The sequence below is a fragment of the Musca autumnalis genome, unplaced genomic scaffold (genome assembly GCF_047663935.1).
Source record: "Musca autumnalis isolate F117 unplaced genomic scaffold, ASM4766393v1 scaffold_2, whole genome shotgun sequence".
NCBI classification, from domain to species: Eukaryota; Metazoa; Arthropoda; class Insecta; order Diptera; family Muscidae; genus Musca; species Musca autumnalis.
The window spans coordinates 184,497,421-184,511,004 of NW_027411755.1; the positions used below are offsets into that span (position 1 = coordinate 184,497,421).

The 13,584-nt window shown below is 36.1% G+C and overlaps 1 protein-coding gene across 1 annotated transcript; it reads left to right on the top strand.

Moving 5' to 3' along the window:
* The first annotated feature begins 5,139 nt into the window (after positions 1–5,139).
* Positions 5,140–8,296, top strand: Coq3 (ubiquinone biosynthesis protein COQ3, mitochondrial). Its single transcript, XM_073970312.1, has 4 exons — positions 5,140–5,554; positions 5,620–5,995; positions 6,351–6,510; positions 7,998–8,296. Exons 1-4 carry the CDS (start codon positions 5,313–5,315, stop codon positions 8,114–8,116), a joined length of 897 nt encoding a protein of 298 aa, XP_073826413.1. The 5' UTR covers positions 5,140–5,312; the 3' UTR covers positions 8,117–8,296.
* Positions 8,297–13,584: the final 5,288 nt, after the last annotated feature.

Genomic DNA, 13,584 nt, shown 5'->3' on the forward strand with positions numbered 1-13,584 from the left:
TTGTGCGCATTTATAGTTATAGGGCCATTATCTCATGAAGTAGGACCCGAAAAAATTGTACTATGACCATACCTAAATTTTCTGGCCAAAACCATTTCAACGTCCATTTTGAATTGAAATTGATTGTTATATAAAATAAATGTGTGCAAATAGCAATTCTTAAGCTTTTTCGCCCACAATTGCCAAAAATAGTGAAAATTAGTTGAATAGGGTGGTCCCGTTGAATGGGGTATAAACCAAAACATTGACATATTTTAATTATTTTTGGTACGAAGGATTCTTATACCCCGTTTATATATACATAAAAGGATTCAACAAACCGACTGGATTTTAAATGTGAATTCCATTGCTTATATTTCAAACAAATCCTCATAAAGAAGGTTAAGCCTGCAAAGGCTATAATATAAACATGACCTTAAACTATGTTTACATTTACGAAATCCACTCGATTTCAACTGTCAATTCATTTGCGTATACGTCAAATGAAAACTCAACTGAAATCGATTCGATTTCATTTGGCGTTTGAGCAATGGAATTGACAGTTGAAATCGAGTGGATTTCGTAAATGTAAACATAGTATTACCTTCCAAATCGTCGAAATACCAAATTATAGCCCAATCGGTTATAAATTGTCGCTAAAACCCCCAAAATATCGTAAATCGAACGGTACCGTTGTATGGGAGCTATGACAACATGTGGACCTATTTTCAAAAAATGACACAGACTTGTTTTCTGCACTCTCAAACGCAGTAATATGCATTTTAAGGAAAATCGGTTGATAAATGTGGGTATTACAGTTATAGTTCAATTGGATACTTCATACAGTTTTTATAAATTTATTAAAAACTTGAAAATTTATTAGAAAAACTGCAAAACATGAATGAAAAGTAAATGGTTTAACTACTAAAAATTTTGTCTTCTCTTTCCTTGCAGTTGCATTTCTTGTCCATCGTTTCAAATTCGCCTACAAATCTAGAAACAAAAATTAAATGCCTGCAAGAAAGTCTACATACCAAAAAGAAATTTTGGCATGTCTCTCTCTCTCGTTAATTTTGAAGGTAGAAAAATTAAAAAATGTTCTGAAAACATCAAAATTATGAGAAAAAAAATAGAACATGAATGAAAATAGTATAATTTGATATTAAATTGATTTCTGAAAGAAGGAAAAATATTTTACAGTTCATATCAATCAATTTAATTTAAGGCCATTTAGATACGACCTTATTAGCCGGACTTAGCGCATTATGAGGATTTATTTGCTAAATCTGGCGATAATCTACCACAACTTTTGCTTATGTTGCCACTTTTACCCTCTTTAAAAGTAGAGGAAGGGACCAAAAAAGTATGAAAATATTGTTACGGAATTAGATTTAACTAATGTCCGTGTAGACGTTGTTTTATTCCCCGATACGATTTGTACTAAATAAAACAGGGTTCGTTTTAGATTACGTTTCTACAATGCTTTATTTACTTTATTACACTTCTTCGTAACCGACTTTAATTACTAAGCACGCAGCTTGTCTCTAGTTAGCACGCAGCTATTCTTTTACCGATCTGTTCAGTTCAACGCTTAAAACACAACTACTACCAATGTTGCCATTCGTAACTCTATTTATACCCAAAATCTCCTTGGTCTAGAAATATCTAGAACATATGGCAACCTCTCGAATCTGTGCCGCGAACACACAGACACACATTCGCACTAAGCGAACAACCAGACTCACATACATACAAGTAGACAAGCACAGTAATGACGTAACAACAACAAACAAACAACTACACGAAATACAAGAAGTAGGAACTAAACGATAATTACATTATTGTTACAAAACAAAACAAACAAAAGAACATTAACAAAAGGTAATGTAACGACTAGAATGATGAAGAGAGTTCTACATGGTAGTTGTTGTTGCTTAAATAAAGTAACTGCGTAATAAAAACTTTACGTTACAATTCAAATTTTTAAATTAACGGAAATTAAACTAAACTAACTTAAACCTATCAGTTACATTCGTAACATTGCCTCCCGCTTAAGCCTGTTCGTCCCGAATAGGCACAGTTCCCTCTCTGTGGTATGGGCATTGGTAACACTGCCTCCCGCTTAAGCCTGCTCCTCTGCACTAGACGCAGTTCTCGCTCCGTAGTGGTAGCAACCGATTTAGATGTACCCTCTACTGCGTCAGCTCTGGACTTCTGCTCTTCTGGACGACGTTGCTTTCTCTCCAGGAATCTTGACGTTATACCTTCTTTCTTTGTGGTCACCTTCCTAAGTGCCACCTGGTCTTCCTCGGACTTGCCCTTCCTTGCTGTACGGCCGCTTTTCGATAGACCTTTCCTCGACGTACATCTTCTCTTTTTCCTCCTCGTCGCGAGATTTTTCCACTTTCCTACGGGCCAATTGTCAGCGGCTTCCACCTTCAGCGTACGGACATCTACAGCGATCTCGTCGGATTCTGCACTTTGGCGATGCTTGCTTTTCTCGTTGTAGCCCACATTTATCGGTATTTCCACATTGGACCAAGTCATCACACGGTGCTTTATGTCCAGGTTGATGTCGAAGGCAATCATAAAGTCCACGCCAAGTATAACTTCGTCCACAATATCGGCCACTATAAAATCGAAATTTACCGATTTCCTACCCATACTTAGCCTTTGGTAGGCCTTTCCATGCACCGGGGTCTTCTCGCCTGTGGCCGTCCGCAATTTGACTCCATTTAACGGCAATACCTTCCCTTTTACCAAATCCGGTCTAATAATGGACTTTGTTGCACCGGTGTCCAATGTCAAGGTACGCAATACACCATTGACGAAGCCTTTAACCGTTAAGTTGTGATTCTTCTGCTGGACTATGGATATAGAGATTGTGGGACCATCATTTTCATCCTCTGCCAGCGGCGTCTCGTGATTGACGGAATTCCCTTTATTTGATTCACCTGATGTCACCCTTTCCAGATTCTTGGCCACCGGTTGGTCGTCGCTTTTTGAAGGCGGTGAGGTGGATCTGGGCCTTGCTTGTCTCAATCTGCATTCTCGGGCCAAGTGTCCAGTTTTCCGACAGTTATAACAAGTTTTTCTCGTTTTTCCAGCCCCTCGTTTCACACGCATTAGTGCATCTTTCAGATGATCGACCACGGTCTGGGAATTGTTGTCCTCAACTTCCAGCCTCCTCACGTTGTAAGCTTTAGGTTTCACCAGCATCCTCGCGGTTTCTTGGGCCAGGGCAAAGGACACGGTTTCTGCAAATGTTCCTATCGGTGCCGCATACGTCGCAAATTTTATCTCTGGATCATGAATACCACTTGCAAATGTCTCAATCTTTATGCGGTCCACCAATGGATGTGTCTCTCCTGGATATGCCAACTGCGCCAACCGCTCTATATCAGCCGCAAAGTCTTGTAAAGTCTCATTTGGCTTCTGGACTCTTCCCCTCAGTTCCATTCGGTAGATCTCTTGCTTGTGTTCACTACCGTACTTACGTTCAAGAGCAGCCATTATATCTCCATAGTTGTTCCTAGAAGCGGCGGGAATACTCTGTAATACGTCAGCAGCATCACCCTTCAATGCCATAAGGAGTGATACCGCCTTGTCGTTGTCGTTCCAAGAATCTCTAGCAGCCAATGTCTCGAACTGTAATTTGAACACATTGAAAGATGTAGAGCCGTCGAACACTGGAGGCTTTATTTTTAACGTGTTATGAATAACTCTCACTGGGCCGCCTTTGATTTCCAGTTCCGACATTTTCTTCTCAAGGTTCACAAATTTCTCATCATGGGCCAGAACTTTCTCGTCAACAGACAAAATCTTTTTATCCAACTCTTTCATTTGTACCTCCACGTTTTCTACTCTCTTTTCAATCACCATCGTGATGTTCTCGAGTTTCTCGTTAATTTTTCTAGAATTCTCTTCCAACTTTTCCTCTAATTTTCTGGAATTTTCTTCGCTCTTTCTGGAATTTTCTTCCATTTTAGCATCTAATTTCTCCATCATAAGTCTGGAAGTTTCTTCATTTTTCTTATTCATTTCCATGGAGCTACCTTCTATTTTCTTGATTTCCAGCATCATCATAGCCAGCATTGATTTCAAATCGTCTCCACTGGCAGCTACCGATGAAACTTCCTCAACGGAGGATTCGCCCTTTGCCGATAACTCGACTTCCTCCTTACTGTCGAACTCATATGCGTCGATGTTCATTCCACGGCGCTCGAACTCTTCCAACAAGCGTTTTTGTAGTTCGGCCTTGTTGCCAGTAGAACACAACTCCAACTTACTTAGCTCCTTCTTCAAGTCTTCCACTCGTAGATCCTTAAACTTCATTGTAGGATGATCGTAATCTCACTTCCTGACACCAATTGTTACGGAATTAGATTTAACTAATGTCCGTGTAGACGTTGTTTTATTCCCCGATACGATTTGTACCAAATAAAACAGGGTTCGTTTTAGATTACGTTTCTACAATGCTTTATTTACTTTATTACACTTCTTCGTAACCGACTTTAATTACTAAGCACGCAGCTTGTCTCTAGTTAGCACGCAGCTATTCTTTTACCGATCTGTTCAGTTCAACGCTTAAAACACAACTACTACCAATGTTGCCATTCGTAACTCTATTTATACCCAAAATCTCCTTGGTCTAGAAATATCTAGAACATATGGCAACCTCTCGAATCTGTGCCGCGAACACACAGACACACATTCGCACTAAGCGAACAACCAGACTCACATACATACAAGTAGACAAGCACAGTAATGACGTAACAACAACAAACAAACAACTACACGAAATACAAGAAGTAGGAACTAAACGATAATTACATTATTGTTACAAAACAAAACAAACAAAAGAACATTAACAAAAGGTAATGTAACGACTAGAATGATGAAGAGAGTTCTACATGGTAGTTGTTGTTGCTTAAATAAAGTAACTGCGTAATAAAAACTTTACGTTACAATTCAAATTTTTAAATTAACGGAAATTAAACTAAACTAACTTAAACCTATCAGTTACATTCGTAACAATATGTATCATGTTGCTATGAATTGCGTGCCAAGTCGTATGAACCGGTTAATTGGTGTACGTAGTTATTAGATCGAACAACGTTATTCAAATACTGGTATGAACATGGCATTAGCTCTACCAGCACATAGATATTTCTCAATTTGTAGATCCCTAACATCAAACAGCTGTTTCTGTGATTATTTTGTTTTTCTTTCCCAATTCGCAAAACTGAAGCTGTGCAATTTGTTTTTACAACCACATTCGTTGAACACCGGAGGAAATTTGTTTGGCATAGAATTAAAAAAAGTGCTGAACAATGTCCAACATATTAAAGCGATGTCTTCCAACCATTATAAGGCAATCAAGGATACATTCTTGCCGGCAGTTGCAGGCTGCTACGGCACAAAAAGAAACCACCAATATTTCTTTACCGGCAGCACAGTGGTCTAATGCAAGCGACGAGACTCAACGAGAAGTTCATCACCATTCAAAAATGGCCTCAAATTGGTGGGACACAAATGGCCCGATGAAAGCATTACATGCTTTAAACGCTTTAAGGTAACAAATCAATTATTTATAAGCTATGTAACTGCAAATATCTTCAATTTTCTATTTTCTTTTAGGGTTCCTTTTATACGCGATGGTTTAGTTGCTCGTGGTAATATCCAAGCTGAGTTGGTGGGCACATCTAACGTATTGAGAGGTCAACGAATTCTTGAAGTTGGTTGTGGTGGTGGTATACTTACCGAGCAATTAGCGCGTTTGGGAGCTTCTATGACAGCATTGGACTTGAGTGATGAATTAATTGATGTGGCACGCAAACATTTATCACAAGAGGGAAATCCCAAATTATGTGATCTTATAAATTATAAAATTGAACCAATAGAAGTGCATGCCAAAGACACACAGAATTACTATGATGCTTTGGTGATTTCGGAAGTACTTGAGCATATTGATGATAAAGTCGGATTTCTGCAAGCCAGTGTACAGTGTTTAAAAGTAAGTTGTAGAGCGGTGTTTAGTATTTTAAGCATTGATGTCACCATATCCCAGGAAGATGTTAAGAGCCACCATACCAAATGTCATTTATTTTTATGTGTTTTGTTGAACATTTAATTTAAATCTACTGGCCCATTAGCAGGTGCAATGTACTGCTACGTTTACCAACATTTCTTTGTAATTTTGGAATTTTTATAGATTCAAAGCAATCCTGGGACTGGATTCTTGTTCTATGAACATTTGAAATGCAAGTTTTCATTTCACATTTTCATAGTAGCAGAATTGAGCCTCTGTTTAACTAACCAAGTTGTTCTTTCTCAATCAATTTTATTTTCTATATATATTTTTTCAATAGCCTGGAGGTTCGATATTTATTACAACTTTGAATAAAACGTTTACCATGTGGGTTGGTGGTGTTTTAATTGGAGAATATGTTATAAAAGCTGCACCCATTGGAACACATCGATATGATAAAATGATATCACCGTTGGACGTTCAACGTATTCTTGATACAAGTAAGTCCAATTTGTTCTTAAATAAAGTTTTCCACCCATATTGCCTTACACAACTACATGGAGAGGATATTTAAAGATTTCTACACCATTTTCATAGGTAATTCGAATAATTTCAGTTATAAATCGAAACATTACATTACAATTACAAGTTTCATCATTAATGTGAATTCTTTCATTTGTAATTCGAATTATGTACAGTATTTTTTGCTTACCTGCACAATCAAAAAATGCACGACTTCTTGTGCAGCAATCCCCAAAATGCAGGAAGCTCAAATTCGCTTACCTGCCCAAAAAGGCCGATATCTTCAATATTACTTACGTGCATATGATGTGCAGCTATAAGCAATGTTGAAATAATAATGTGAGAGACATTTCAAGCTCGGGAGAGAAAACGTTACAATTTTTTACAATTCATTATCTTTTCTTGTGTTGTATTTGTTTTGCGCACTTCTTATCAATACAAAATCAGAGTGGTTGAATTCTATCCCTGTTTTGAGTTCGCTAAAAAATTAAAATTTTTTCTTGTGCAGATATATGTAAATTTTACAACCAAATTGAAGTAAAATCACCAAAATTTTGATGCAGCTATGCCGAAAATGCATCTATTGAATGTGCACTAAAACATAATATATTGAACGGAATCTAGAAAATAGTTGCCTATAAACAGATTTTTGGTCAGGTAACGCCAAAATGCAGATATGAATAATGCAGGTAACCAGAAATTACTGTAATTTGTAATTCGATTTTTTCATTTGTAATTTGAATATTTTCATTTAAAGTTCGAGTTATTTCATTTGAAATGAATTAATATATTTGTAATTCGAATTAATTTGCATATACATATGTGTGCTAAGTTGATTGACGCTGGCCGAAATTTCCTGGATTTTGGGTCACGGCCACAATTCGTTGATGTCATTCTTAAGTGTTCCATACGCCATTTGCCTGATTCGAGAAAAACTCAAGCTAATGTTTGAGTCTATACAGCCTAAAATTGGTGCAAAAATTCAAAAATTTTAAAATCACAATTCTAATTTACTATACTCAAAGAATATATCAAAACCATGTAAGGTACCTTTATCTCAAAATGCCAAAAATAGCGTATGGAACACTTAAGCATGACACCGACGAATTGTCGTTGTTGAAAGTCCATATTTACATTAGGCAATTTTTCTTTGCGGAAATTGTCAGTTTGTAAGTTAGAGAGGGTATTGATAGACAAATGGTTACCGTCTGCCTCACCCCTCTCTTCATCAAACTGACAATTGCCGCAAGAAAAATTGCTTAATGTAAATATGGACTTAGTGCCATAGAATAGCTGATGTACAATACTTGTAGCCATATTTGTGGTGTACTGCTGATAGGGTTATTATTTGAAACTTTTGGTGATGATTTTTTAATGCAGATCCTGATTTCAATAGGCTAATTTATTTCTACGATTTTACTATGTACGTCACACCTTGTCTCTTTTTTCACTTATTTCTTTGCAGTGGGCTGTAGTACCGTTTTGGTTAATGGTTCCACGTACGATTTTTGGCGCAATAGCTGGCGGTGGATAAATTCAACAAGCATGTGTTATGCTTTGCAAGCTGTTAAAACTGAAATTTAATTTAATTATTTATGTATAGATTTAATGGTGAGAATGGTTTATAAAACGTAAAGGTATGGGACAAGCCCATTATTTAATGTCCAGTTTGTTTAAAAATTCAGAAACAAAATTCAAAGAAGTTATACTCTCCTTTCCTTAATGAAATTAAAAGTGAAATAAAAATGAACATGGTCACCAGTAGTGTGATTGTCTAACTCATTTTTTGAGTTACCGACAAATGTCGGTAAAATTAAAACGCAAAAGGATGCAGAATCAACGCAAGAGGTACAAATACATAGGGGTGGTAGAATTCGCGCAAACAGTATTTCTTCGAACATTTGTTCTAGTTGCAGTGAAGAAGAAACAAAATCAATGATGCTTCTCCTATTAAAATCAAGAAAAGAATACATTGAAAGACAGAGAATTCAGAAATTTCATCTCCCACGAGTTGAAATTTTAGAAAGACAATTCTCAAATGTTCTACTGTCTTTCAACGAAAGAGTAACAGCACTTATACGAAACATTTTAGGACAAAAACCCGAACATGAAAGGGTATGCGTGCTTTCTTTTGATGGTTTCCGATGTGTCAATGGCAAAGAAGCTTATTTATTTCTATTAAGTGGCCTTCACAGTGATTGGCAAATTTATATTGGTATTGATGCTATGGAAAACTATAGTAGGGACAAACTTTCACAAATTTTGAGCACATTACATAATGCTGCAACAAATTTAAATGCACAAGTCGTACTAACGGTGTGTGATTGCGCAAACATACATCTAAAATGATTGCGTCTTACCATTTCAAGTGTTGAACCTGTAGATGTAGTACCAATCTACACAATGCGGTACGCATTCGATATAGTCCATCATTTTCACAACTTCATAAAAACATTGCTTAGTAGAAACTTATTCCACTGTCATAGCCGGTTCAGAGAAAATAAAATCTGTTACAACCACATTCTGTTTAAAAGACAATTATAAGTACAAGAGAGTTTCTCTACAAAAATACAGTCAAGTTTTGAGTGATACTGTTATTCCGAAATTAAGAGAAATTAATGCAAACAATGGTCCATCAATAAATGCTACAATAGAAGTTATTCAACAATCAATACCTTTGATGAATCTTATATTCAACGAAAATAGGTATTTGGTCGGAGATAAAATATATATTTTAAATAGTTTTCTTACATTTTTGACAGTCGTAGCCTTTCCAGGAAGAGAATACTTTATTGCAACTATCAAACAATTGCTGTTGTTTTATATAAAAATATGTTACCAGATTAATACAGACATCGTTCAGCAAAGTATAAGGGGATTGGGCATGGAAGAACAATAAAATGTAACAGCAATACCCACCTGACGGAACTGGGCTGTAATGTTAGTGTCAAATTCCACACAACATTTAAATGTATTAATACTTGGTTTAGAAAATCCAGTGGATTTGTCATTTTCATGTATGTGGTATTGAACTTATAGGCCCGTTCATCTTGTCTTTAAAGTCCATTTTTGTTATACCTTACTTTAAGAAAAGTAAGAAATAAAGTTCGCATTACAAGGGATTTGTTATTACATCTTCCATTTAAACTAATTGTTATATTTTTAAAAATATGGCAATATCAAACAAAAAAATCTGTATACCTCAAGTTTTCTCAAATCAGATTAGATTGGTTGAATTGAATTTGCTGCCAATTTTTTCTTTGTTTTGGTGCAGCATAATCTCGGGCGCAGTTTAAATTTTAAAAGGAAGTTAAAAGTTCCTTTTTATTTATCTGACACTTATTCTTAAAGCAAGCATGTAAGAATAAAAAATGGGTTATCTGACCGATAACGACCAATATTTGACTACATGGTACAATTAAAAAAGGTAACCTCATGCAATCATATGTTTAAATTTTTTTCTAAATTATACTTTTGACAACATTTCATTGTCAAAGCGTGTTTGACAAACATTGTCTATGTATGTGTTTTAGTGTCATACACATAAAAATTTGTCAGTTAACTCTCAAAACCAAAACTCAATATTTTCAAAATTATTAATGAAAAAGAATAAATGAACAAATATATTGAGAACGTGTTTTATTTACAGCAACAAAATATGCTGGAGCGAATTATTATTTGTTTACGTCCCGAAATGCAAAGAAGATCCAAGAAATGGCTATGAAATGGAAGTTGTCCGTTATAGTTCACCTTTAAACAATGTATGTTTGAGAGAAATATAATCTGCAAAGGTTGGACCAATGTCGGTCACTCCCTTCGATTGTTATCGTGCCCGGAGATTTTAGATTGTCCCCGTAGTAGTTTTTAGAGCTTTTGGACCATTTGCCAGGACTTGCCCAAGAAGAACTTGATAACGGTGTAAAACACTAATCTTTGTAAGTTATCGTGACATCATTCATTTTAGTAAGGGTTTTTAGAGCTTTTCTTCCATTTTTACAGAATGAATGGACTTGCCCCGAAAAATAATTTACCCTATAGGGGAGCGTTTACAAACGACAGGAAAATAATTAAAAATGATCCGAGACATGTTCTTATACTGCGCAAAATTTTGTGTGGAATGTATCGAAGGAGTTGACCGATCCCCCAAAAGATCGAAATCGTTTTCATGTTCTAATGCTGATTCTTTACTGACCCCGATGAATGATAACTTTAGGCCAATAACTCATTTTTTGAAAATTGATCATTCTTATCACCTTATTTTATTGTAAATAAACATGAAAAAGCCAAAGTAAAAAGTAATATATGGGATAACAATTAGATATTAATCGTTATTTATTTGGACCACTCGCAGCATTTAACAGAAAAAGTTTGAACCCGAAATTAACCGAAAAAGTGGGCCTTATCTTTAGCACCAGACAGACGGACAAACGTGGGTTTAATCGACTCTCAATTATTTAAAACGCATTTCGTCCAAAAATACTTTGGCTCATGAGGCACATTTAGCCTAAAGGTTCAGGGTATAAACAATCCACTGGAACGTTCAGCATCCCAACAGTCACAGGTATAATGAGCCATTTCATTGTTCATGTGTTAAAACAAACGCTTCCGTCAATTAAATCCAATTGTCAGCAAGGTCAGCAAGAATTGGTCACGAGGGCATAAAATAACCCAAAGTTTCATTGGTCGGTCGAATCATTACCAGTCGACGGAGAATTGACGTTGTATTTGGTCAATGCTTGTTTGTTCTAATTGAAAATGTCTTCACATTCCGCCTTAAGTTCCTTGGTTGCTGCTTTCTCTTTTGATGATTTTCCAATTCGTGATATTGAGATCTTTCACAAACAAATCAGCAAGACTGTTTCTAGTGTTAAAATTGACCTCACAGGATTAGAATGGCACAACCCATCGAAGACTCGTCATCTTAATCACTTAAAATAAAACTATGTATAAATTTAAAGATTATCTACACAAAATATCTGCATTTAACTTACCACTTCCACAACATGAAACAAATGTAAATAAATAGAAGTAGTTTTTGTTGATTAATGTCATGCAGAGTTGGATATGTTCAATTAAAGTTTTAATTACAGACAGGTTCAATTACAGAGAATTTCAGAGACGTATCTTTGTTTTTTTGAAATGAGGTTACCTTTTATTATTCTACCATGATTTGACTACAGAAAGGACGTAATAGGCATATTAGAATGTTATTTTAGTGTGGACGTGGGCTAAGCTTGGAAACTAGCATTAATACAAATGCTAAGCTTGGAAAGTAGCATTTATTTATTTTAATGCTAGTTTCAAAGCTTAGCCTTCGTCCACCCACTAAAATAACATTCTAATATGCCAAATGATCGGTCTAACCACCCGTGAAACGTAGCATAAAGAATGTGTGGTATTTCGGTGTGTTCCTAATTTTTCAATGTACTCCTTAGGCCTCCTTGGGGCCACCGTGGTGCAATGGTTAGCACGTCCGCCTTGCACTCAGAAGGTCTGCGGTTCGAATCCCAGGCCAAGCAACATCAAATTTTCAACGGTGGCAAAATTCCCCCTCAGTAATGCCGGCGACAATTCTGAGTATTTAAGCCATGAAAAACTTCTCTACAAGTGGTGTCGCAAGACACGCCGTTCGGACTCGGCAATAAAAAGTAGGTCCCATATCATTGAGCCAATATGAATCGGCGTGCACTCATTGATATGAGAGAAGTCTCCCTTGTCCCTTCAGGGATGTTGTGGGAACATATGTATGTATGTATGTACTCCTTAGGCCATAACAGTTCAACTCGAAAAAAGAATTAATTAATTCACTCTAAAAATGACCTTCGCCTTAATAACACAAAACCAAAAAACAGATTGGTGTCGTTCATCTTTGGTGAATAGAGGTACATCCTACTCAGAGAATGCAATTAAACTCACATCATACTATTATCTATATCAGTGGGCCGATTCCGTACAGCGAGGCGGGTCATGTCGCGTCGTCTATCGTCTCTGTGACAAAATTTAAAAAATGCACTACGTACAGCGATAGAAAATAATCGTCGATAACAAGTTATTTTTATTTTTTTTTTTTTTATTTTTATTCGTTAGTAAAAATGTACGGCGACAGCTACTTTGTTGTCGCCGGAAAATGAACATTTCGGCGACAAAATTTGACGACGTCAGGCGATATTGCCATACGGAATCGAAAAATTGCATTTGGCAACGCGACACGACTCGCCTCGCTGTACGGAATCGGCCCACAGATAATAATATATATACATATGTTGTAAACAATAATTACTTATCACAGGGTTAACGGAATTCAGTGAAATTGAATGAAAACCCCAAAACATCGACAATGTATTGCCAATTTTGCCATAACATTTTCACTAACTAGTTAAAAGCATTGATCACTTTGATTTCTGCTACCAAACAGTCCAAACGCTCGCATTCATTTTCAAATGATCTTTGTTGCTATAATTATGAAACGTAATAATATTTAATTTAAACTTTTCAACATGTTCAGAACCGTCACGAAGAAAAATCCATTTCCAATTGGTCAAAGCATGAGGTATAAATTTGTTTTATAGCACGGTTACAGCTTTTTGCCGGGTTAACCCACTTCATGAGGATTTATTTGCTTAGGCGGCCATCAGACCATTTGCTTTTTCACATGTATGTTGTCACTTTGGGTATACTAATATACAGAACAGCTGATGTCATACATGTGAAAAAGCAGATGGTCTGATGGCGGCCTTAATCTACTCAAATCTGACCAGATTTGCATACAAAAATTAAATCCTCTCATGGCTGGGTTTATTTTAAATCCGGCACAAATCCACCAAAAATACAGTGTTGTATTCGGTATTTGTGCAAAAAAATCCAACTTTACTCAAAAAGTACCAAAAGTTGCAACTGTTTTTGCAACAGAGTTTGTCGTGTTTTACACGTTTACGATCGGTCGCATGAGATTTTATGTAGTTAATAAATCTAAAGTTATTTGGAAATCATAAAATTATTTATTTTTTTTTCATTAGACATTTTTTAACAAAAGGTACGATTGATACCATGAT

Bases quoted from the DNA above. Each gene is read 5' to 3' on its own strand.
- Coq3 (XM_073970312.1), top strand. From the start codon at position 5,313: ATGTCCAACATATTAAAGCGATGTCTTCCAACCATTATAAGGCAATCA. The intron at 5,996-6,350 runs GTAAGTTGTAGA...TTTTTTCAATAG, and splicing joins CCAGTGTACAGTGTTTAAAA to CCTGGAGGTTCGATATTTAT. The intron at 6,511-7,997 runs GTAAGTCCAATT...ATTTCTTTGCAG, and splicing joins TCAACGTATTCTTGATACAA to TGGGCTGTAGTACCGTTTTG.